Raw genomic sequence first — 24,393 nt, forward strand, 5'->3', positions numbered from 1 at the left:
TGTGGGTTTTTTTTTTGTGGTTTTTTTTGTTGGTTTTTTTTTTTTTGTTGTTGTTGTTGTTGTTGTTTTGTTTTTTGGTGGGGTTTTTTTGGTCTTTTTTGTTAACTTAGCGCCACAGTCGCCCAGTGTGGGAACAGACCGATAAAGAAAAGCCGGAGTACTGCCAGTTCCGACGCCTGCGACGAGGAAGAGCCGACAAACGGAGGCGGCCTGACAGCTCGGGGGAGCAGGCACCACCCAGGAGCGGCAGTGCCCGGGCTGGCAGCGCCTGAGCCCGGCCCCGGCACAGCGCTGCCCGCCCGCGGAGCACTGCGGGCCCCGAGCAGACCCCGCTCCCCCGCTAGGAGGGGAACAGCTTCCCTCTGACAAACCCGCAAATCCCGAGAGCCCGAGCCAGCAATTCCACCTTCTCACGCTCTCTCCTCAGCCTTCTCCCAGGGGCTCAGCAACGCCGCCACCAGCCCTCCCTCCCTCCCTCCCTCCCTCCCTCCCTCAGTGCCGGCTTCGCTCGTTCGGGCAGACCCCGCGGAGACCGCAGCTCCACGGCCGCCCGCAGACGCTGCCGGCTGCAGCCCTGCCTTGCTCCCCCTCCGAAGGGCCGGCAGCACACGCTGTTCACCCGGCCGGCCCCGGCAGCAGCACGCAGCACTCACCGCTACAGCCGGAGCTGTTTATGGGGCAGCACACAGCACTCACCGCCACGGCCGGAGCTGTTCACCCGGCCGGCCCCGGCAGCAGCACACAGCACCCACCACCACGGCCGGAGCTGTTTATCCGGCAGCAGCACACAGCACACAGCACCCACCACCACGGCCAGAGCTGTTCACCCGGCCGGCCCGGCAGCAGCACACAGCACTCACCGCCACGGCCGGAGCTGTTTACCCGACCCCGCCGCCGCTGCGCAGCTTCCCCGGGTACTTCCGGGCCGGGCACCGCCCCGCCGAGCCAGAGGCGCCGCCCGCTGCCCCTCGGGCCCGCCCGCTGCCCCTCGGGCCCGCCCGCTGCCCCTCGGGCCCGCCCGCTGCCCCTCGGGCCCGCCCGCTGCCCCTCGGGCCCGCCCGCTGCCCCTCGGGCCCGCCCGCTGCCCCTCGGGCCCGCCCGCTGCCCCTCGGGCCCGCCCGCTGCCCCTCGGGCCCGCCCGCTGCCCCTCGGGCCCGCCCGCTGCCCCTCGGGCCCGCCCGCTGCCCCTCGGGCCCGCCCGCTGCCCCTCGGGCCCGCCCGCTGCCCCTCGGGCCCGCCCGCTGCCCCTCGGGCCCGCCCGCTGCCCCTCGGGCCCGCCCGCTGCCCCTCGGGCCCGCCCGCTGCCCCTCGGGCCCGCCCGCTGCCCCTCGGGCCCGCCCGCTGCCCCTCGGGCCCGCCCGCTGCCCCTCGGGCCCGCCCGCTGCCCCTCGGGCCCGCCCAGCTTTAACCAGCTCGGGGAGAGCTCGGTACTGACCCGCTAAAAGCCATTAAAGAACAGAGAAAGCCGCGTTACTTTTAAAGAAGCAATAGTACACCCGAGCCGGGTTTAAGTTGCACCTTGCTAGTGAGGTTTCCCTCAGCTGACAGCCAGACCCCTCCCGGTTAATCCCCTGGTGGGGGATGCACAGCCGGGGAGCGCCCTCATAACCTCGGCTGGCCGCGGTTTGCAGCTGATACCCTTAGAAGTCCTCCTGCAGCCAAGGGCAGACGAAGATTTGTTGGCTAGGTTTTGTTTGTTTGTGGGTTTTTTGCCTTTTTTTGTGGGTTTTTTTTTGTGTGTGTGTGTGCTTTTTGGTTTGTTTTTTTGGTTTTTTTTTTGTTTGTTTGTTTGTTTTGGGTTTGTTTTGTTTTGTTTTGGGTTTTTTGTTGTTTTTTTGTGGGTTTTTTGGGTTTTTTGTGGGTGTGTTTTTTTTCAGGACAGCTTCAGAATTGTAAGTTTTCTGTGGAGCTTTCTGTTTTGTTTTCTTCTTGGTAGCGGGAATTAAAGCTGGCGTGGACAAATGTTTCGTTTCATACCCGAGGTTTAGCTTTAACTACTGTCAGGTGTGAGTTACAAGCACGAGAGGTTAATTTGTAACTTGAAACTATCTGGAGTGCCTGAGATGGCCACAAACTATCAGCTACGATATGTAAAGTAATGAAAACTGAAACCATGATTGGGTTTATTTTTTTCATGCAGAGGACTTGTCTGCACTCCCAGAGTGAAAAAGATTTCCATCTATGATGATGACAGATTTTACAGGAGAGCATACGGTAATACTGGGCTTTACTACAATAAGGTGGTTTTAAATGGAAAACAAAGTAATCTTTATGGATCTTATATACTACTTATGCTGCACTAGTGTTTAAAATATGACAAATGCTGCAATAAGCACTAGCTGAATTTGCATCTGAAGCATTTTTGGATCTGAATAGAAAAGTGAGAGGAAGGGAAAGAGGGATTATTTTTTCCCCCAAAAGCAAATTTTTAAAATTAAGGTAGCAACTGTAGACGCTGCCAGCACATATAACCTTGAATATTGATTTATATATATAAATGATGTACAAACAGCTATCAATGCTGATTTAAAATGCAGACTTACAACAAAGAAGTGCATGCAGTATGCAGCTGTATTTAGAACAATCTGCAATTGCTACTTTTTAATTCTATAATTAATTGCATTACTACAATAAAATCAGTCCTCTGGACTAATAAGTATATAATTCTAAGCTGCTATTTAAGTAAACTCTTAAGTGATAACCCATTATTAATTGCCTCAATACTTTTCATTTTGCATCTGGAAGGCAATGTCAGGAGGAAAAGTCATATGTGCAAAAACTGTGTTTGCTTCTTTGTTTCTTCCTCCTGAAACCTACAGCAGCCCTTCACAATGCTTTGTAAAGCAGATGTTCAGGGTTTAATTTGGAATCACATATCCTTGTTTTGGAACTGAAAACGCAATGTTGCCGTTAGTAGCTGAAGTAAGAGAAAAGTAACCTCCCATTCAGAGTAGGCTGGAAAATTAGTCTCTCTAATCTTTCAGGGGTGAGGAGAGAAAGGGACTGAGAGATACCCAGCATACCACTCCAAGGAAACAGCATCTACCTATTCCTAATTCTTACAGAAAGTGTGCCTTTCTTCATACACATCTTTCCTTAGAATATGTCAATTTTTCTCCCACTTCATCTCATGGGAACAACAACTGGAATATGGGTAGCTTCTTTCCTACTAAGTATTATCTCTTCTGCCTTAATTGCCCATAGTAGTAGAGCAGTAGTATAGTAGTATTTCAGACTTTTTCCCATCTCCTTTGTCTTTTGTGCCTTCCTGCAGAATGAAAAAATCATAGATGAATGGGTGCCCTTGCATTTTCTTTGTGCTGTTTCCATTTCAAGAAATTGGCAAGACAGTAATAAATGGATTATATATCATAGCATATGATTTTTTTCCCTTTTCTGTGTGAACTGATTATATGAGAGAAAAAAGGAGAAAGTTTCATTTTCTAGCTCACTCTTTATTATTTAGAAGACAGGAATGACCCTGAAGAGAGGACTTAATAACACTAGCCTAGTGGAGATTACCGAAAAGAAAAATACATGTTGAAAAGTAAAAATGTGTTTGTTTGGTTTTTCGTTTTTTTTTTTGTTTGCCTTTTTTTGGGTTCCAACTCAAGTTGCTTACGTGAAAATATTCAGATCACATTTTGTCCTAGTAATTTGCTTTATCAGCTGGTATAGTGACTTTTAACACAGAATGTAATTTACTGTGTTCTGTAAAGCTTCTTTTAGTTCAGCAAGAAAAACTTAAAGGTATATAGTCTAACTTGCCAAACATAACTTGATTCAGACCATTACAGAAAAAAAATGAATGTATTAGAACCAAACTCCTGAAAAGGTAGGATTCTGACCACATCAAAGGTTACACACCCTGTTTGCCATTCTACAGCCAGTAACAGTCATTGGATTGAAGAGTTACTAGGAAAATAGAAGGTTCTGCTAAGCTTAATTTTTCAGCTGCACAAAAATCACTTCCTGGTATAATTCATATCAGTCATTAGAGATAATTTGTAATTGGAGACCTCAGTCCAACCTCATGATAGTTTGCTGTCTGGACTTTTCTCCTGCTCCTAGACAACAGTGGCTAGTTTATTCTGTCATCCATTCCTGTATTTCCATGTAGAAAGTGCTTGCAAGGATGACTGACTAGAGTGATTAGCAGAAAGCAAAGACATGCATGTATTATCAGTTCTAGTACAGTTGAAGGTAGAACATGGAGAGTATGCTGGTACATAAGCAATGGGAAAGTCAAAGTCCTTAGTAAGTGCAGCTTATTTTCTTTAAAAACTCAGGATCCAGTATGACACTTTTCCTATTCCCAACTGCCAAGGCCTGTATTTCAAAGGTGGCCTTGGAACTCAGCAGAGTTCCAAGATAATGGCTAGGAGACAGCACAATAAAAGTTGTTCCAGTGAACAATGAACCACGTACATGTGCCTCCTTCTTAAAGCCTTTAACCCAAACTACCTTAAACAGATCTTTAAATAAACATCCTAGCTTAAATATTTTTAACTACCAAACTGAAATAAGGCATAATAAAGGCAGAGGAGATACTGCTGTTGGAACTTCACAACTGACATCTGTAAGAGACTTTAGAAGCAGCTGGTCTACTATACATCACCACAGAATACTCTGGATCAACAAGTATTTCATTTCTAACAGCCTTTAAATCTGAATTCTAATGCAGTGGTGGGGCTGGGTGGACAGGTGTTGTGTGGAGCTCTATCACTACTTTGACATAACAGTCTTCTTAATTCCTAGTGGTTACAAATACAGCGTGAACTCAGTTTGAGGAAACTAACAGAGGGATCAGAGTATCAAGAGGAACTAAAATATGACTTCAACATAAAAGGGGAACTGAGGCACTTGGATACAAATGAGTCCTTTGTTTTCAATTACTACAAGAATGGACATGAGCAGAATCACAAACGCTATGAAGTTCTGGGACATTTTATTACCCAGTATGTTTATGAGCTCCTGGAAAGAGTCTGCATGCTGCAGAAGGTTTATATCCCTACTGACGCTACAGAGGATGAACCAAGAAGTTTCTTTTTCATGAGCAAGAATGCACTAACAAGTTCCTCTTGCCTCATTATCCTTCTTCAAGACCGTGGAGCTTTTTGTGCTGGACAGTGGGGCCGAAGGGCAATTGTCAGTGAGGGCCTGAGACATGGAACACAAATACCATTCATCAAAATGGCCCTGCAAAGCCACTGGGAAGTGATTGTACTGAACCCCAATGACAACTTCACTGATCTGAACACTGAAAAGGAGAGGTTTTCTGCCAGGGAAGAAGCGCTCACTTTTACAGAGTCTGTCTGGTGGACCCCCAAGAGGGGCAGCAGCAGCCCCGAGGAGCATACCGTGTATGTATGGGATCATTTCATTGCACAGAGTGCAGCCAGGAATGTGGCCTTCATTGCCCATGGCTATGGTGGGTTGGTGTTTGTTGATCTGCTGGTGCAGAGGAAATGGCAGGTGATGAATAAAGTGTACTCTGTGGCGTTCATCGACTCCACGCAAAACGTGCAGCACCAGAGCAGGCACGATCCAGAAATACAGGAATGGATACACAAAAACTGCCGGGAATGGGTGTCAAGCAGTAAACCCCTAAACAAAACTGTGCACCTTCTCATGAGAGTAAGTTGTCCTGCTTTCTCTGCTGGAACAGAAAAGTATGCTTTAGCACCTTCCTGCTGCTTACCACCCATCTTTAAGTACCTGAAGACCATGCTGAGAGCCAAGATCACAACAGCCTCGAGGAATTCACCTGTTGCAACCAGAAGCAGCACAAGTAAGAAGAGAGGCAATAAATAAAGGCACACTGGTTTGTTCTTGATAGCAGTCTCTTCCTTTTGTAACTGCCTCTGCACCTTCCCATCACCTAAGCGCCTTCATCTCACTGTGGAGAAATTCACAGTTCTAAGTTTGAAACTATTTTTTTTCAGTTTTGAGAAGGAAAGCACAGAAGTTAACTATTAGGAAAGAAATGCACTGTTGAAAACCTTAAACAACAATCCTTTGGATAGCTGTGAAATTTGAAGTTGAATTAAAGATGTTAAGGTATACCAACCCTCATCTATCATTTTCCATAACAAACATTCTATATAGATCATAGAGTTATAGCTCTATGATCAGACTAAACTATCAGGAAAACATTTGCTTAGGTGCTTAGCTTCATTAGAAGGCCAAACTGGAATAGCAAGAGCATATAAACAATCTGTTTCCTCCTTTCTATCTACCATGTATTGTTTAAAATCTTTCAAGAGCTGGAATATGCACCTTTCTCCTTGAAACATTTACGGTTAAGCTGAACAATGCTTCAGGGAAATACATACTACAAATTTCCCTCCAGTCAGAGTTGGTGTGCCCCAAACATGGTATGTGGAGGTAAAATAATTTCCATTTTAAAGCCAGTAAGAATACTGGACATGAGCTGCTATAGCGATACAATAGTCTAGCAACCTGCAGTTGCCAAACTGATGCAGAGGAATGACATTGCTGTTTCCTTTTAGCTGTTTAACTTTAGACAGATGTGGGAAACACAGTTTATAATTTACACACTCAAAGGTTGCAATTGTACAAGCAGAAGTTCAAATAAAATGAATGTAAACAAAAGAATTATTCTTAATTTCCCATTCAAGCCCATGGGAATCAAAAGCGTTCACTGGCCACAAAAAAGAATCCTTTGAAGGATGACAAAACCTTCTCCTGCAAGCGTAGAACATTCCAATCTCAGCCAAAAAGGTGTTGAACAGTAGTAACAGGTATCAGGGAGAGGAGAGCATCAACTTGCCTTTGTGTTTATATCCATTTCAGATTTCAGTCATCACCTCTCTCAGAAGAAACTTCTGTCCTGTTACGCAGCAATGGCCAAAATGGAAAACTCTACTGGAAAGGCACATTCAGTTGAGAGCAAGCAGAGCTTTTTGTATTAACGTCAGGTTTCCTGTTGTTATATCTGAATGGAAATGGTACTAAACAGACAACTAACAGAGTGCCTCAGTTCCCTGAAGAAGGTTGCACTGGAGATGCCATAGCTGAGGATGCACACAGCCTGCCTGTTGTGTAAGGACTGGTCAGAACACAACTCAAAGAGTCACCTGTGGGAACTCTGTGCATGAACATGGAGCTTTATTTACGAGAGAAGCATGAGGCGACAGAATATCTGTCTTCAGAAGGAGACCAATATGATCCTTCAGGATAAATGCTCAAACTGTCCCACAGTGTCAGAGGAGGCCAAAAGTGTTCAAAGGAAAAAGGGATCTACAACATCACCCATTTGTGTACTTCTTATCTCAGGTCAACCCATTAAATTCCTTGGTAGAGAAGGTCATATTTAGGAATGTTCTTGGGATCAATAGGACTTCTCACAATGAGCTTTCCCCGCATTGCTCCGCGGTAGATCACTTCAATCAGATCTATAAAGTCTTGCTTTGTTTTGAAGCTTCCTACAAATTTGGTGTGATCTGGAGACCTAAATATAAACACAAGACAAAGGCGGAATTGTAATGTTAAAATATTCAGAGAAAAAACACCTAAAAATGTGAAAAGCTGCCCAAATGAGATAGAGAGTTCTGATCTAGTCATTCTGAAAGAATGAACTAACTTTATAAAATGGCATAGCCAAGTCAGGAATATGCTGTGACCTCCAAAGGTCAAACAGGTGCAGTGTCATGTCCAAGACTGTAACCATTTCTTACTATTTTTTGCATAGTCAGACATATTTCACCTACTTACTGCATCAGAGCATATTTCAAATTACTTCTCTATTTTACATCCTCCTGGCTCCCTACAGAATTCTCAGTGCAGATGCTGGTAACAACATTATCGTTTTCAAACATTACCTTCCCCAGACATGGTAACATAGAAAAAGACTGATAATTCTTACAGACATAATAAAACAATGGTAGGATGACTCACCCATAATCAACCTTCATGTGTTGTCCATTGAAGAAAAATACAGTAGACGGGATATAGCTGATGTCAAAATACTGGGTGTACACTGGGACACTGTTCACATCCACCAGGTAAATGACTGCCATCTTACTTAGGTCATGAGCTGTTTTTGCAAGCTGGAAAGAGTGAGAAAAGCGGATGACAATAAGACTGAGACATGATGAAAAGAGGCTGGCTTTCTAAAGCCTGTTTGTCTTACATGTTACCAGCTTAAGCAGGTATAGAATATCACATCTTGTCTACCTCAAGCACTTTGTTCAGCCACTACAATAGTAACACAGACACTTACTTTTCAAACCTTTTAATAAATATAGTATAATTTCATTCTATATTTGTCACCAAACTTTCTCCATCTTAGCAAAAGCGACATTCTCCTCTATGCATCAACTATACTTGTACAGCCCGTTAAAAAGAAAAAAAAAAAGAAAAAAAATGGTCTTACAATATCATCGAGCTGCAGACAAACAGCATCATTATCTCTTCCAAAACGGAGGACCAAAACCTTCTCAGCCACGCTTTTTATTGCCTGATCCACTTCACTCTTACAGGTCAGCTTCGGCAGCAGAAAACTCATCGCGACAGATCACGGTCCCCACCAAATTCCTAGCTGACAATTAGGAAAAAAAAAACCAACAAAACAACGCACCATCAAACTACAACAACCTGCGGGCGGAAAAGAAGGGAAACTTCTCTGTTCTATTAAATTTTTTAAAAGGAAAAAAAAAAAGAAAAAGAAAAAAAGGAAGAGAGCGAGAGAGGAAGAGAGGGAAGCGGAGAGAAAGACAGACATCACAGATCACCAGGCCGGGCTGACAAACCCCTCGGCTCCAGGCCATTGCCTCACGGCCCAGCCCAGCGCGGCGGCGGGGCCAGACCCCGGCCCGCAGCAGGGCCGGCGGCAGCACCCACCGGCAGCCCCTCAGTGCCCGGGGCGCCCCGGGAGTGGAATACGGAGGAGCTCGGATGTCCGCCCGCCGCAGGCCCCGCCGTGGCGGCGCACACAGCCGGAACGCTGGCGGCGCGCACGGCCGGAACGCTGGCGGCGCGCACGGCCGGAACGCTGGCGGCGCGCACGGCCGGAACGCTGGCGGCGCGCACGGCCGGAACGCTGGCGGCGCGCACGGCCGGCACGCTGGCGGGCACACAGCCGGAACGCTGGCGGCGCGGCCGCGGAGCGCCGGGACAGTGCAGGGGCGCACGGCGGGCCCGCCCCGCGCAGGCGCAGTGCTACAGAGGTGAGCGGCGGTGGCGGCGCGGCCGGGGCGGGCGGAGACCGCGGGGCGCCTCGGGGCTCCCTCGGCCCTGCCCGGCCGAGCCCCGGAGAGCGGGCAGGTGCTCCTCGGCACCCGCGGCGCGGTGCCCCGGGGGCCGCGCTGCTCGCGGGCCCCGCCGCAGCGCGGGGAGCGGGCGCGCCGGTGTCCCGGGAGGGCCGGGGCTCGGCGCGGGGCTGCGGGGTGTGAGCTGGCGCTCAGCGCCTCGGGTGCTCGGGGCTGGCTTAGAAGTTGTTAAGCAGCGTGCACGGGCAGTGCTCCTCCGCTGCGGCCCACCTCATCAGTGAGGGTCTAGAGGGAGTGCCAAGAGTATGGATGCAGGCTCTGCGCCGTGGGAGAAGAGGCAACGGGCAGGAACTGATGCGCAGAGTTCCACCTGAGCAGGAGGGAGAACTTCTTTCCTCTGCAGGGGACCGTGCACTGGACAGGCTGCCCAGAGAGGTTGTGGAGTCTCCCTCACTGGAGATATTCCAGACCTGTCTAGACACAGTCCTGTGCCACGTGCTCGGGGATGCTTGAGCAGAAGGGCTGGACCAGAGGATCCATTCCTTTGGTGGCCGCCCTTTCCAGCCTTACTCAGTCTGTGACTCTGAGTGGGCAGCTGTGCTGGAAAAGTAAAGCAAGTTGTTCAGTCTCTGAAAACTCAGTGAAGAGCCTTTCTGTTACTGAGATGAGTTGCAGTGAAGTCATGCTAAAAAAGGAAAAAAAAATGCTTTCAGTGCTACAAATCTAGGTTCTTCAAAGAGCCTTATATTAATTCTTGCAGTAATGATGTGAGCCTTAATGACACACTGGGAGGTAACTTGGCTCTATCAGAAGCTCTCATCAAGTATTCTGATGGTGTAAATCTGGTGTTCAATATTGACATAATTGGAGGCTGAGTAAGTTAATTGAGGAACTGATCCTTTGATTGCTCCGTGGTTCTTTGATTATTACTTTTGCCAGTAGGTTTAATGCTTCAGTGTAAAATTAGGCATACTTGTCTTGTAACACAAATTTTCACATTGTTAGGTTGCTTGGTTGTTCTTGTTTCTTTTATCTTAATAATGATAGAACATGAGAGGTCAGCCACCAATTTGACCAATTACTGTACAGTAAAACATATACCAGGTTATATAACATTTCTAAATAATACACTGCTCCTTCTGTGCCTCTATCTGAGCAGGTACATATTTACAAACCCAATATTAAACTTAACTTCTTTTACTGTATATCACATTATTTTCAGTTTATTAGGAAGGTTATGAATTTTGATTTAAAAAATAGGAATTAGTTCTACTTTTGTCCAAATCATGTTTCCTCAAGCACTGAAACATCACTGATGCTTAGTTCAGTAGTGTGCATAGGCCAGGGAAACTATTAAATGTTCTTGGGTGTTTTTCTTTCTGCAGACTTTTCATATTTAAATACCTATGTGGATAAAATTAATGGGACTGGGGACGGGGTTTATGTCTTCAGCTTTATGTGCCTATGCCAGCTTCACAGACAATTAAGCAAAAAGAAAAAAGATGGTCTTTTCTTGTACTAGTTGTTATTCTTTCATCTATTCTTTCTGTTTTCACAGGACAGATCAATTATATAAAAATACTTCTGGTTTCTGTGCAGCATTTCACTGACTTTGGTTGTGAAGGCTCGTCATAGGATAAAGAGATCTTGGACAGTTCTCAAAGGTTGTTTGACTACATTTTGAATTGGAGTAAGTAGAGCTGGTTTAAGCTGGTTTTGTTTAGGAAACAGTAAAAAATTCATAGTAGAAGGAGGAATTTCCAGCATCCTCCAAGAAATAAGCTATTGTCTGTCAGTGTTACTAAGAATAAAAATCTGCATGTGTTTTCTTTGTGATTTCTGACAAGTTTTTTTTCCCTCTTATTCATGTTTTGCAGGTAAGTGTTGCAACCCAGCACATGTCTAAGTATGCAGTGTGCTAATATGCTTCTGAGAAAAATTGTAAGAAGTTCTGCCCTTCCATTTGCTGCACAGCATGGGATGAAAAAGGATTTGTTTCCATTCAGTAGAACTCTGAGTTTATCCCTTTGTCTGAAGCAGGACAAGTCATGTGAACCTGCAGAAAAACTGGATTTAGATGAGTGGAAGAAGGTAATGAAATCCGGGGTGCAAGAAGAGGTCAGTGAGACTGTCTTGGAGCCTAAGGAGCTTTCCAGTTTGGCTGCTGCTCGTGAGACTTTGGAAATGTGGAGGCTAGCTGGCAGAGCAGTCCCAGAAAATGTTACTGAAGAGCAGCTAAAAACTTTTATGGAGTGTCCCTCTAAGTCAGCCAAAAAGAAGTATTTAAAATATTTGCATCTCAAAGAACTTCACAAGAAAAATGACAAAAGAAAGATGGCTGAGAAAAGGGAAAGGAGGCTGGAAGCACAAGATCAAACTTCAAATACAGAGGAGACCAAAAAGAGTCCATTCATATGTTTGTGGTCCAGCACTATGGACAAAGCATACAATTGGAGGGCTGCCCAGTCCATGATCTTTGGTCAGCCTCTAGTATTTGACATGTCTTATGAAAAAGAAATGTCTCTGCGAGAAGTGACAAATACAGTGAGACAGATAGTAATGAGTGAAAGCTGCAATCGGAGATCTGTGGATCCATTCCACATCCATTTCTGTAACCTCAAAGATGATAGCCTCTATCACAGGGAATTTGTCAAGCAGTACAAAGAGGCATGGGGCAAACTGCTTATCACAGTGACAGACCAGTGCTACACAGAAATCTTTCCAAAGGATAAGCTCATCTATCTGACAGCCGATTCTCCCAAAGTAATGAAAACATTTGATCACGACAAGATCTATATTGTTGGGTCAATGGTTGACAGGAGCATCAAAACAGGAGTCTCTTTAGCACGGGCAAAGCGATTAGGACTGGAGACTGCAGCCCTTCCACTGGAGAAGTATTTGCTTTGGAATACTGGTGCCAAAAATCTCACACTGGATCAAATGATGCATATTTTATTAACCTTGAAAGATACTGCTGACTGGAAGAAGGCTCTGGAATTTGTTCCAAAAAGGAAATATTGTGGCTTTGTAAACAAACCTGTAAAGGAACTGAAAAAAACGTTAGACCTGATCCACACACTTAAACTTGGAAGGGGACGGGAAGAAGTAGAAAAGCAATTTGCCAAAAACCACCCCAAGAAGTATAGACTAAAGCAAAAGTAGAGTGATGGGGGGGAGCATGATTTTTTTTGCACACAAACTGTCCTTTAATGCTCAGGCTTCTCGGTATACATCTGGAAATCTGTCAGCTCTTAATCTCAGAACATGTTTTGTTGCTTATGTTTGAAATGACCATCGTTAAGAGTTGGGGTTTTTTTTCATTACTTTAGTAGTCCAGCTGTTTAAATTTATTCACACATTATTGAAATTATGTAAGAGAAATTAGAAAATCTGTTGTAAAAAATATAACTCTACATGAAGATTATCAGTCTGTTCAACTGAACTATGCTTGGACAGGGGTGATTGTTACTGAATGCAAAGGTCTTCAGAGCTCACTGCTTTGGAGGCTGTCTAAAGTTTTATTCCAAATGATAACTAAGATGAAGTAGAAGAGACCTCTCCCATTACTTCCTGAATGCTCTTGTGTGCAGATGAATTGACCTTTGATAGCTGAACTAAAATGGTTAAAACATTGTGTGAGTACAGGCAACTGCACCATTTATTTCTGGATGTTCTGTGTGGCACAAATCAAGTCCCTTTTTGGAAGGAATAAGACAAATTTCTTGACTGCGCCAAAAAAACCACCCCGTACCTACTTTTGTGTAAGTCTTTAATCCCAGAGTGCCTGTGTTTCCAGGTCATGTAATGTAGATTTCCCAAAGTGCTGGAACTTCTGAGATGGCAAACAGTCCTATTAGTAAATACTTAGAGGAGCAGAGAGCCGTTTAATGTTTCTCACAGCTCAGAATATACTTGTGTCTCTCTGAAGGTCTGTGTGCAGAGCTGCCATGGGCAGCTAAATAACAGGTCTGCTGTCTGTAAGACGAGGAGGGCTTTCTTTGTGGGTGATGCTTAAAGTGAGTGATGGCAGATGATGAGTTGGTGGTGCCCCGCTCCCTGGTGACCTCTTCCTCCATGCTGTTGCAAGGTGGGCATTGGAAGGCAGAAGATTCACTGCCTTGGTACTGCCCTTCACTGCCTGTAGTGAGGTACACAGAGGCCTCCAGGCATGGATAACCTCTGGTGCAGGGAAGGACCTGGTTCCCTTCAGCTGTGTGTGTTTGGGACGTACACAGTGTCACCCTAGGGTGCTGTTCCAGGTGATGCTTGAGAGCTGCCTTCAGCTTGCTGGGCAGCCCTGAAGTGCAAGGACTGGCTGTGTGAGTGTGTGTGCCTCACTCAGGCAGACTCTTTCCTCAAGGGAAGAGACAACAATGGAGCTACGTGCTGCTGAGTGTCATAGAACTGTGGAATGGTTTGGGCAGGAAGGGGTCTCATCTACTTCCAACCCCCTGCCATGGGCTGGGTGCTGGGTCCCTTCTGTCATTTGCTCTTCCTCCATAGGAACAGCCTCTTCTGATTGCAAACTGGCTTGCACGCTGGGGTGGGGGAAGATGGTGTCACTGCTCGCTTGCACTCGTGTTACACAATCCCAGACTGGGTAGGCTGGAAGGGGCCACAATGGGTCATCTGGTCCAGCCTCCCAAATCAAGCAGGGTTGTCCCAGAGCACATGGCACAGGCTTGCATCTGGATGGTTCTTGCATGTTATAAATGCCAATACAGTAGTCCAATTAAAATGATAACAATTTGGTTTATTAAAAAGGATCGAATTACAGAATTTCGGCAAAACCACCCACAGTACCTGGCTGACTGCCGTCCCCCCTAGGTTCACCAATTGGCCTTGTTCGGGGCTTAGTTTTTATACACTTTATTCCGCCCCTGGCAAAAATTTCCTCATAGTCCCTTTGTGTCCAAGCTAGTTATTCTAATTCATAGTTGTCTCCGGCTTAGCTGAAAAGAGTTCCTCCTCTCCTGCGAGGTGTCAATTTCTAGTTTCCCGTGAGTGTATTGACGCCCAGATTTATGAATGGTAAAAGTTCATCTCCGGAGATGTGGATGATGATGTTCCTCTAATGGTGGTGTTCGATGCTCGAATGAGGGTGTTGGCTGAAGATAATAATCTGACGACTCTGCCATCCAGGGAGTGTCTTCTGATGCTGAGGAGACAGCCGGTTTTCCCGTAAATCTTTTGTCTCCTTTCTAAATGTTAAATTCCAGGGTAGTGCCTGCTTTTTGTCTTAGCAAATTTTCAAGGCAGACTGAAACTTCTATTCTCATATAACATATATACAGTGATTTTCATAGTTTTAATATGTCATAACCCATAAGAACATGAATTAACATCCTGTATTTTTCACATTGCATATCTGCGGTGAGGGAGACTCCACACCCCCTCTGAGCAAGCTGTTCCAGTGCTCGGTCACTGCACAGTCAAGAGTTTCTTCCTCGTGTTCAGGTGGAACTTCTGTGCATCAGTTTCTGCCCGTTGCTGCGTGTCCCATTGCCTGGCACCACCGATCTCCTTCTTGGTGCACCACCTCCACACCCTGTAGATATTTATACACACGGAGGAGGCAGTGAGGTAATGATGCTTGTGAATCACGGAAGGTAATGCTGAAACCACGCGCAGTGAGGGGAGCGCGGCAGCGCACGTGGTTCCTTCGCACCCCCGCGACGCAGGGGTTCAGGGTGCGATGCCGGGAGTGCCGGGGGGTGACTGATTCCCCCTCTTTCCCGGGGGAGGGAATGGAAGCCGTGCCCACGTGCGCAGCGGCTCCGGACGACCGTCACATCGGCGCCGTTCCCGGCGCGCTCCCGCCGTTCCCGGCGCGCTCCCGCCGTTCCCGGCGCGCTCCCGCCGTTCCCGGCGCGCTCCCGCCGTTCCCGGCGCGCTCCCGCCGTTCCCGCCGCTGCGCCATCCCCGCGCGCCGCAGGGGCGGGGCCGGCCTGGCCGCGAGCGGCGCCTGGCGGGGGCGGGCCCGAGCGGCGCGCGTGCGCGGCGCGTGAGGCGGCGGAGGAGGCGGGGAAAATGGCGGACGGCAGAGCCGAGGGGGAGAAGGCGAAGCGGCCGCAGCCCGCAGGAGGTGAACATGTAGCGCCTCTCGCCGCGGAGCTGTGGGGTGGGAGCGGGGTCCGGGCTGGTCTGTCGGGGATGCGGGAGTCCAGGTGGGCCTCACCCGCCTGTGAGTTGGCCGGGCCGGGCCGTGCGGTGCCCGGCCCTGCGGGGAGAGTGGGTGGCCCGGGCCTGAGGGGGCTGCGCTGGAGGAGAGGCCGAGTCGGGCCTGCTGCGCTCAGCTTTACAGGCGCTTTTGTAAAAATACACCAACTTCGCCTTGTCCGTGCAAATGCGCTATTTCTCTCTGGTAAAAATACACGGACTACTTACGCTGTGTTCTGAGAGAAATACGACTGTTGCTGTCTGCAAGGATGAGGGCAGAGTCTTAAAGATTAACTTTCAGCAGTTACGGTGCCTTTTTTACAAATGGGTACAGTGAATATTCTTTAATTGCTGTTTTAAGCATTTGAGGGTTTTTTGCTTGACAACAATCGGTATGTTTTCTGTTTGGTCTTACAGTATTTAGATTGTGACTGGACATTCCTGTCATTTCTGCACTATTTGGCTCTAAAATTTCAATTGTATGTTTCTTTTCTTCTTTCTTCCCTTAACTTAAAGTTGAGAGGACAGTATCTTTGCAAAGACAAAGCTTTTCTTTCTTGGTGTGGTTTGGGGTTTTTTTTTTTGTTTGTTTGTTTTTTTGTTTTTTGTTTTTTTTTTAGGGAGAGGGAGCTTCTTAGATCCGTTGAAAAATTAAATCCTGCTTGTAAACCAATCAGGATAGCCTCAACAGTGAATGTTATTTCTGAAAATAGCTGACATTTGAACAGTATTGATTTTAGGTCGTTCCTTGACTCTTGGTTCTCTGCTGGGCTTTGGTGGCTCTTTGGTGGTGGTATTGGGTGGGGTTTTTTGTATTAGTAATACAGTAAGTGGCAGCATCAGTAATTCATACTGCCTTGTGTACTGTTTTGTGTGCTGGAACATGATCTGAATGAGCTGAGGTACCTTGGCCCTAAGGAAAAATAGTTGTTCCCCTGAGGATTTTTGAAAGCAATTTGCAGTCTTCAGCTTTTGCCAAGATAGTGGCGTTTATCTTAAAATGGACTTAGTTGGGAGTGGTTTGTTCCCACATGTCCCAGTGGTGGCACTCTCAGGGACAAAAGCTCCTGAACTGCTGTGCAGCTGGCACTGTCACTCTTGTCACTTCAGCCACCTGGACGGTGCAAGTCGTCCACTCGTGTGGCGTGCTGATACACGAGTAAAAACTTAGCCGTGGAGTGGGACAACTTTTTGTGTCTGCAATCCATGAAAAGGGCACAGCCAGTCTAGTTTGGAAATAGTGCTGGTGCTTTCCGTAGGTGAAGTGTGACCTCCAGGAAATAATAAAGCAGCCTTGATGTCTTGGAATATATATATGGCATGGGAGATGGTAGAGACCTGTTTAAGGGTTAATATGTCTGCATTTCTGTTTCCTGCAGAAATTATACAGCTCAACAGCTCCCTTCCCACCTTCCCCCATTGTCCTGTGCCCTTTACAGCTCTCTCAGCAAACAAGAGTGTTTCTTTCAGCAGTCTGGAGTTCATCCTTTGTCAAGCCCAGTAGAAATAACACTCAGGATGCAGTGCTGATAGGAACTGATTCTGAGAGAGATGCTCTCTAGGGTTTGGTGAGAAATGTGGGTATTAGGCTTCACTTGGGCTTAGCACTATTTGAGAATTTGCACTCTAAAGAAGGAAGCTGCAAGAAGTAGTGTAATAGCCTTCAAGCTAGCACTGGTCTAAGAGCCTGGACTGGTTGCCTGTGCCCTGAATTTTGGGCTGCTATGGATTCTGTATGTTGTGAGAAAGAAGACTTAGCCCTGTGGTTGCAGCCCTTTGAAGGCCAGTGAATCTTCTATCTGCCCTTGAATCACAGTCTCTAGTGTGGTGAGGCTGGACTTGGAACATTCTGTTTAATGGGATTTCAGGGACTAGCTGTAGGGATGCTCTCACAGTCTCTGCAGACTGCTGTTTGCTAAACTGTGCTAAGACAGCTACCAGGACCCAAGGTCACTTGTGTGAATTTTGATTGTTTCTCTTTCCTCCTTTGTTTTTCATTTTTATATCTATAGTTTCTGAATCAAATTTCTAGTACCATTTTTTAATCAGTGAAACCGATTAAAGTTACAATTTTTTTTGTGATCTGTATTTCCGAAGGTGAATGATAAATCCAGTTTGGTTTCAATCACTTATTATCTTGATACGTGGCAGAGTGGAGTAGAAGTGGTATATTCTACTGCTTGTGATTTGGGAAATAGCAGACAAATACATATAGATTGAGTCCCTAGTTTTTCTCTTTCCTGATGTTGTTTGCCTTTTTTTTTTTTTTTCCTCAGAGCTACAGTCTTGTTGACCCCCAGCTCAGGCTTTCTTCTCTCCCATTGCTCCATCTTATGTAGCAGCTTTTGCATTAGCACTGCACAGAGCTCTGTCCCCTGTGGTGGGAATTTGCCGGGCATGGAAGGTGCTGTTCTCCTTTTGATGTGATGAGCAACTTGTGCTAGCTCCAGCTGTTTTAAACTGCTCCTGTGAGCACTTCCCTGTCCATTCCTTACTGTGTGTTGGTTTTTTGCCCCCTTCTGCTACTGCAGTGCTTTGCTTATTTCAGCAGCAGGGCAGTGTCTTTTTGCTGAAGCATTTACTCTGTTCAGTGTGTGTTTTCCAAGGACACCTTTGTCTCTTGGTGTAGCTGAAGAAGTTGATTTTATAGGAGTGCAAGTATTACTTGAATGTTTTTTCTCTGTGGATCTCTGTTCAGCTGCTATGTTTTCCATGACTATACAAAACCAGAAAAGATGAAATCTCTCTATATATATGTTTTTTTAGTGCTGATTCCTTCCTCAAGCAGAGCTTGGCAGATTTATTTCAGATGAGATGTGGACAAGCAGTGACTTGAAACACGATTGAGACAGCCGGCCTCACTGTAGTCACTCCCATGACTTTAGAGTTGGGCCAGACAAGCCTAGAGACTGGCATGGACGTGATTTTGTAGAAATTTATTAGAATTACTTTTAACTTAGATTATCTACTCTAGATTTGGAATTGGGATTCCAATTATGAACGCTTATCTGTGGCAACTTAAAAACTTAAAAAGATTTAGTCAACTACATATAATTTACTACATGAACTTTGACTTCCATACTAAATAAAGAGATGGTGCTTCAAGATTGTTTTCCTGGCTCATACAAGAAGTTCTTTACAAGTAGTGGAGTGCTTGCAGTTTCTTCTCCTCTTTGTATTTTGCTGTCCACTAAATATATTGGTGGAAACTGCTGTCACTAAAAAACATCTTACCTATTGCACCCAAAGTATAATGCTTTTTGAGGTTGCTGCTCCCATCAATCTGCTCAGTAAAAGTAGCTCATCTTGGTAAGTTGTTTCGACTTCACCAGGACCTGAAGAAGAGGCAGAAAAACCTGTGAAAACTAAGACTGTTTCTTCCAGTAATGGAGGAGAAAGTTCGAGTCGCAGCGCAGAGAAACGGGCAGCTAATGAAGAAGCTGAAGACTTCACCACAAAGCCTGCTCCTGCCAAAATGTCCAAGTTTGGATTTTCCATAGGCAGTCAGACAACAAAGAAGGCATCTGCAATATCCATCAAACTGGGATCAAATGTAAGTTTACTGGGGGCTTTTAATTTTAGGGATACTGAGGGAAAGGGGAAGTACTTTGGGGAGGTTTCCCTGCAGAAGGAAGCCTTGAATTCCCACGAGGGTGACTTTAGGCAGGCGCTGCAGGGCCAGCTAGCCGTGCATGTGTAAGTACTTCAAGGTGATTAATAACAGGTCAGCAGTCTCAGGAATCATAAGACTTGATTGAAATGAACTGTAGATCTTTGAACATACAGAATAATTTTGTAATGAGATTTGATAAGTCCGCAATAATTTCCTGAGGGAAATGAGAGACTTGGTAAGCTGTTCAGGCTGCTTTGAAATGCATGCTGGGAGCTTCACTGCACAGTATGCGTAAAGCTAGGAAACAGCATCTGGATGGCTTAATAGGTTGTCTTCCACTCTAAAGATCTTATTTTAGTATGAGGAACTGTAGCATATTTGTAGGACTTTGCCTATTCTTTGCAAGGTCAGTATGATTTCTTTGTGTTAAATGCAGGAGATGGGGCTTTGTTACATATGTTCCTAAGAATTTTGATCCCCTTGATTGTCCAGCACAAGGTATCCTTGTGCTTGTTCAGGTGGGAATCTGGTGACTGTACTTCCAGAGCAGCCCTCCACTGGCTTGGCCAAGGACAAGCCAGGGCTGCCTCTCTGTTTAATCGTTCATTTACATCTCCCACCTGTCACGGTGATGGGTACCTTATGAGTAATTGTCTGCACCCAATTCAAACTCTAATGGTGCTAGCCTTGCACCTGCAATGCATTTTGGAGACCTGCAAAGGATTCAAAGGGTGCTCTGTTACTTTGAGATGGAAGGGAGATGTGGGCTGGCAGCATTCTAGGGTGTAAATGCAGCCAGGTCAGCTCAGACACTGGAAAATAGGGAAGGCTTCCTTTGAGCTTCTCATGCCCAAAGCAGCAATAAACTTGGCTCAGGATTTCTGGTTCACTGAATTTTAGTGGGTGACTGACAGTGCACCAGATGAGACAGTGCTGAAATTTATCCCGTTTCTTTTAGGTCATTTTTGCTCCCCTCGTACACCGCCCATTCCTTGGGCACAGATGTGTTAATAGTGGTGTGGTATTTCTGTGTTGTGCAGTATCAGTAAAGAACAGCTGTGGGCAGTTGCATAAGGGCTCTGCTGCAGTACCAGCTTCTAGGAGTGTGTATGAAAGAATTGCCAGTAAAGGCAAAGTGGAGAAAGCACTGTCCAGGAGTGATTTAGTACTACAGTAGCCATCTGTTACTGCTAACTCCGTTTTTTCTCAGTGCTGTTGAAGTAACTTCTAGTTTCACTGTTGTATCACGTGTAACACTTCTGAGTTTGACAGCTTCTTACCCTTAAAACAGAGGAATAAAAATTGTAAATAAATATTCTTTAAAGGAACTTCATATTAATCAGACTGTATGATAGATACTGATCATAGTTTTAAAGCATTGAATTGTTTTAAGGCAGGAAGCTGTCATGTTGTTAAAATGGAAGAAAATACTCATTTTTTCTCATTGATCGATAAGAATATCCCAAAAGAATGATGGAAATAGTGACACAGAAAAATTTTGAATACCACAAGTTATTCAGGTTCTGTTTTAATTGTTCATGTCATGCACCAGTGCCTGAGTACCCCTGCAGTGTGCTAGGAAGTTAAGGACCTTCATGGGGGGAGTTGTCATATGAGAGGGCTCAGCTTGCTGCTCAGAGTGATCACACACAAATGAGCAGTCATTTTCCTTCTTTCATTAGAGAATCCTTTATGTGCTTGATTCAGACAAAAACTTTTCCCCCTGGTTGCCCATTTCAGTGAAGATGTTTGACTTAATTTTATCAAAATATTTAAAAAGCCAAGGGTAGCTTTTTTGAGTTTGTAGACTTATGTTACTTGTGCATTTTGTCTTTTCCAGAAGCCTAAAGAGCCTGTTCCAACCCTGGCTCCAAAAACCCTTTCTGTAGCAGCAGCTTTCAATGAAGATGAAGATGTGAGTAATAAGGCAGTGATCAGCACAAAATACCATTGGTGTGGTTGGCAGAGAGAGTGGGTTATTTATGGTTTTTAACATAAATGAATTTTCAACCTAGAAGCATCTCTTTTGACTCTCATTAAGAACATACAATAACTCCGTGTTGGTTCAAGGAATCATTAAAATGTTGATAACTTCTCCCTGAAAATAAGATGCTCAACATAATTTGAATTAATACTTGCTTTCTCTAGGCTTGATTAGAGGGAGGCAAAGGAAAGTTGTGCTTCTGGTTTGCTAAATATTTTGTTGTCATATTACTGCTCCTTCTCACCTAGAGTTGAACAAAGGAGTTTGTATTTTGCTGAGTGAGGGTGCAGGAGCTCCTTTGTGTCCAGGGTGACTTTGCTGCCCTGTGGGGCTGCAGTGCAGCCTTTGTGTGGTCCCGTTGGAAGTGCTCTGACCTCCTTTGTCCCTGCAGAGCGAGCCCGAGGAAATGCCCCCCGAGGCCAAGATGCGCATGAAGAACATCGGAAGGTAGGGCAGCCTTGAGCTGGGCTGTGGGGAAGGGCGAGCCGTGAAACTCCTCCCCAGCGCAGGGCAGAGCTCCAGGGTGCTTTGGGAGTACAGGGAGGTGGAATAGCACTTCTACCAGCATTTCTCCAGAAACAGGATTTTCAAATGTGTCATCTACACATTAAAAGTAGTGCATTTGCATTTGAACTTTGAATCTTATGTACCTTCTTTGAGGAAGAAATTGAGACTGAATTAAATAGAAGCTCATTTTTTTTCTTGTAAATGTAATAGGTAGGAATTCCTGCTTGTCTCTACTTTGTATATTTCTGGTTCTCCCTTCTATAAATGGCCTGGATGTAGGTAGTCTGGTCATGTTTTTAAACTCATGTGCAAGGGGAAGAAAAGAATCATCTCTCAGAAGGGCAAAGAATTGCTTCTTGACTTTATAATAGATCATGTAATTCTTCTGCTTGCCACAGATTTGAGATGGTAGGGGACCAGTCCTAAAATAAGTAGGGACCTTTTCAGAGGAGGCTTCACTTAAATTAGAGATGAATTTTGAGAATCTGTATTTTAGAGATGTTTATCATGATAGACTGCTTTTAAAGTCAGTCCCCCTGGAAGTTGTCTAGTTTGGTGGTTTTTCCTTTTTCTCCAGTAGCAAATTTGGATCCGCAGTTTCTTAATCTTCGTAGCTGGCAGCAGCTACTGCCACTGCCACCTCCTCTCCTGCCCCATCTCATCGCTCTGTTTTGACATGCAGATATGTTGAGGTGTGTGCAGATCACTTCTGTGGCCAGCTTACAGCTGCCAATAGTGAGGGCTCCTGGTGTAACAGAAGGAAATGTGTGGTAATTTCTGGGACTTGAAATTGGCATTTTCAGTGTCACATGGCTCAAGTGCTCTTGTTTTACTTTTCACAGGGATACACCAACCTCAGCAGGACCAAATTCATTCAATAAAGGAAAGCATGGATTTTCTGACAACCAGAAGCTATGGGAACGAAATATAAAATCTCATCTTGGAAATGTCCATGACCAAGAAAATAACTAAATGATGTGGATTACAAGTTGGGTGTTTTGGGGGGAGGGGAGGGTGTAACATTAAAGGAACAGTTTCCTTTTTTAAGGATGGTGTGAGACTATCTTTGGAGCCACTTTTTTAAGACTTTGAGTGGTACACTAATAAATAAGTTTGAAATTAGAGGTAATTTATGTTTTGTATACAGATTTCAAGGCATTTGCTAATTTTGTAGTTCATGTGATTAGTTTCAAAAGGTTACAGATAATAAAGAAATTGGAGTGGTACCTTTTTAAGATAATTTTTTTTTTGTCAGTGATTAAATAAGGTGGATGGAAAAGGTTACTGTCTCTTTAATCAGGTTAAAATTGAATGCTCTTGCATTCTCACTTCTGGCTCCCTCTTCATAACAGGAGAAACAGCTGACTCCTAGGAATTCTGTTAAAGAGAGTGAGCATTGTCTTGTGCTAGAAGTGTTACTGGACAATTAATTTGAACATAATCTTACACAGGAAATTGTAAGAACCTGGATTTTTTTTCTCCCTGCAGTCACCTTTTGTTAAGTCTCTGCAAAGTAGGAATTACGTTGCTCCGAGTGGCTCTGGTAACTTAGCTCTGATTTTGTTTCAAACTTCTTGTAGGATGTGTAACCTTCAGTGGCCTGTTCTGTCCTAAGGAAATGGGCCTTGTCTGTATATTAGATACAGTCTGTAAAGAATAGTCACTACAAAGGTAAATCAGTATTTTCAGTGTGCTCCTTTTGAATCATTAGCCTTGAGTAGTGCTTGTTAGCATTTCCTAGTGGTACACAAAAGCCACCAAAAAAAATACAAGCTAATGTACATTAAGCTTCACTTTTGGTTGAAATATTTTTCTTTACTATGCCTAGAAGGAATAAAAGCCACACCAAAAATCAGTAACTCACTGCTTAAGTATGAAAAATCTAAGATGCACTTTCCCTGTCTGGCCATTTAAGACAAAAAGCCTTGATGCCTGTGACCTCAGTGGACACTATCAGGTGGAAGAATGCTGTATCTGCAGTCCTGATGTTTCTAACAAATGTCAGCTTCAGAAATAAAACTTGACCTTTTCCTGTCTTCCTTTTGCAGTGATTTTCAGCAGTGACATGAATGTGGTCAGTTTATTTCTTAGCTCCCATATTGCAGGAGAGTGCTGAAGGATTTCAGCGCTAGTAATGATTATATAAATTTCAGTCTAGACTGCATATTTGTAAAAATTTTACTAACAGAACTGGTTAAATAGAACATTGTCAACAGCAGCACCTCCCCTACCCCAAACAAACATAAGGCTCTTTTAAAACTCAAATACCTGATAGTGTCACCCACTAAATTAACTGCAGCTGGGAAATGGTTGTAGCATTCAGTACATTAATTGCTTTCATCCTGCCTCTAAAACTGTCTTCATGCTGAAGTTGAACTTTCAAGTCCAGAAAGGAAAGTGCATCTTGAAATGTATTTTTTTTATTATTATTATTTTAGGAAAGCTCTGACCACTTAGACTTTTGAGTTTGTAAGTTCTAAAAATATTTTTTTTGTATTTTTGTATTGTATGTGTAATCTTTTTTCTTTCGAAGTCTGATGCAGTTGAATACCTGTAACTGTTTTCTTTTAAAAGCCTTGTTATAAACTTAACATAAAAATGTATACATTATTTTTCTTCCATAGCAGAAATATTTGGTTTATTTAAAACAAAGCACACTTTCAAAACTGACTTCCAGGACTTCCAAAACCAGTTTGGGCATTACTGGAACTGAGCAAGACAAACTTTTCACTTATTTTCATCAGATGTGGTTATGTTTGTCTAAATAAATCCCTTTAAGATAGTGGTAATCCACAGTGAATAGCCATTTTCTCGTGCTCCTCAGTAGCTGGTTCATAATCAATCCTATAGAATTATCAATATCCTATAGGAATATCAATCACGTGTATAGGAACAAA

General features: G+C 44.8%; 4 protein-coding genes across 21 annotated transcripts in view; 2 read left to right on the forward strand and 2 right to left on the reverse strand.

Moving 5' to 3' along the window:
• SENP7 (SUMO specific peptidase 7) overlaps window positions 1-1,105 on the reverse strand; it is a 42,578-nt gene extending 41,473 nt beyond the window's left edge. For 3 of the 13 annotated variants that reach the window (XM_063393758.1, XM_063393754.1, XM_063393746.1), the window contains exon 1: window positions 861-1,104. The gene's annotated coding sequence lies outside the window, so the exon portion shown is untranslated. Of the gene's footprint in view, window positions 1-653; window positions 835-860 lie in introns of those variants that run through there. The other 10 variants (XM_063393751.1, XM_063393756.1, XM_063393748.1 and 7 more) reach the window with 4 other exon arrangements.
• A 6,005-nt stretch (window positions 1,106-7,110) lies between these two features.
• Window positions 7,111-9,006, reverse strand: TXNL4B (thioredoxin like 4B). Of its 2 annotated transcripts, none has more exons than XM_063393767.1 (4): window positions 8,866-9,006; window positions 8,399-8,563; window positions 7,921-8,072; window positions 7,111-7,474 (listed from the first exon to the last, which is right to left on the reverse strand). In XM_063393767.1, exons 2-4 carry the CDS (start codon window positions 8,528-8,530, stop codon window positions 7,309-7,311), a joined length of 450 nt encoding a protein of 149 aa, XP_063249837.1. In that variant the 5' UTR covers window positions 8,531-8,563; window positions 8,866-9,006; the 3' UTR covers window positions 7,111-7,308. The 2 variants fall into 2 exon arrangements, with proteins under 2 accessions (XP_063249837.1, XP_063249838.1); XM_063393768.1 differs by having other exon boundaries at window positions 8,399-8,559; window positions 8,866-9,003.
• A 52-nt stretch (window positions 9,007-9,058) lies between these two features.
• TRMT10C (tRNA methyltransferase 10C, mitochondrial RNase P subunit) lies at window positions 9,059-12,657 on the forward strand. 5 transcript variants are annotated; one of them, XM_063393763.1, is made up of 3 exons: window positions 9,059-9,191; window positions 10,792-10,923; window positions 11,111-12,657. In XM_063393763.1, the coding sequence occupies exon 3, from the start codon at window positions 11,142-11,144 to the stop codon at window positions 12,393-12,395; it is 1,254 nt and encodes a 417-aa protein (XP_063249833.1). In that variant the 5' UTR covers window positions 9,059-9,191; window positions 10,792-10,923; window positions 11,111-11,141; the 3' UTR covers window positions 12,396-12,657. The 5 variants fall into 5 exon arrangements, with proteins under 5 accessions (XP_063249833.1, XP_063249831.1, XP_063249834.1 ...); XM_063393761.1 differs by having other exon boundaries at window positions 9,187-9,288; XM_063393764.1 differs by lacking the exon at window positions 9,059-9,191 and adding an exon at window positions 9,208-9,288 and having other exon boundaries at window positions 10,833-10,923.
• A 2,510-nt stretch (window positions 12,658-15,167) lies between these two features.
• PCNP (PEST proteolytic signal containing nuclear protein) lies at window positions 15,168-24,106 on the forward strand. The gene is made up of 5 exons (XM_063393766.1): window positions 15,168-15,318; window positions 18,725-18,945; window positions 20,846-20,920; window positions 21,381-21,436; window positions 22,339-24,106. Exons 1-5 carry the CDS (start codon window positions 15,264-15,266, stop codon window positions 22,466-22,468), a joined length of 537 nt encoding a protein of 178 aa, XP_063249836.1. The 5' UTR covers window positions 15,168-15,263; the 3' UTR covers window positions 22,469-24,106.
• The last annotated feature ends 287 nt before the right edge of the window (window positions 24,107-24,393 follow it).

This window comes from Prinia subflava, chromosome 3 (genome assembly GCF_021018805.1).
Source record: "Prinia subflava isolate CZ2003 ecotype Zambia chromosome 3, Cam_Psub_1.2, whole genome shotgun sequence".
NCBI lineage: Eukaryota > Metazoa > Chordata > Aves > Passeriformes > Cisticolidae > Prinia > Prinia subflava.

Bases quoted from the DNA above. Each gene is read 5' to 3' on its own strand.
- TXNL4B (XM_063393767.1), bottom strand. From the start codon at position 8,530: ATGAGTTTTCTGCTGCCGAAGCTGACCTGTAAGAGTGAAGTGGATCAG. The intron at 8,073-8,398 runs GTAAGACCATTT...CACTCTTTCCAG, and splicing joins GTCTGCAGCTCGATGATATT to CTTGCAAAAACAGCTCATGA. The intron at 7,475-7,920 runs GTGAGTCATCCT...GTTTATATTTAG, and splicing joins CACATGAAGGTTGATTATGG to GTCTCCAGATCACACCAAAT.
- TRMT10C (XM_063393763.1), top strand. From the start codon at position 11,142: ATGCAGTGTGCTAATATGCTTCTGAGAAAAATTGTAAGAAGTTCTGCC.
- PCNP (XM_063393766.1), top strand. From the start codon at position 15,264: ATGGCGGACGGCAGAGCCGAGGGGGAGAAGGCGAAGCGGCCGCAGCCC. The intron at 18,946-20,845 runs GTAAGTTTACTG...TGTCTTTTCCAG, and splicing joins CCATCAAACTGGGATCAAAT to AAGCCTAAAGAGCCTGTTCC. The intron at 20,921-21,380 runs GTGAGTAATAAG...TTGTCCCTGCAG, and splicing joins CTTTCAATGAAGATGAAGAT to AGCGAGCCCGAGGAAATGCC.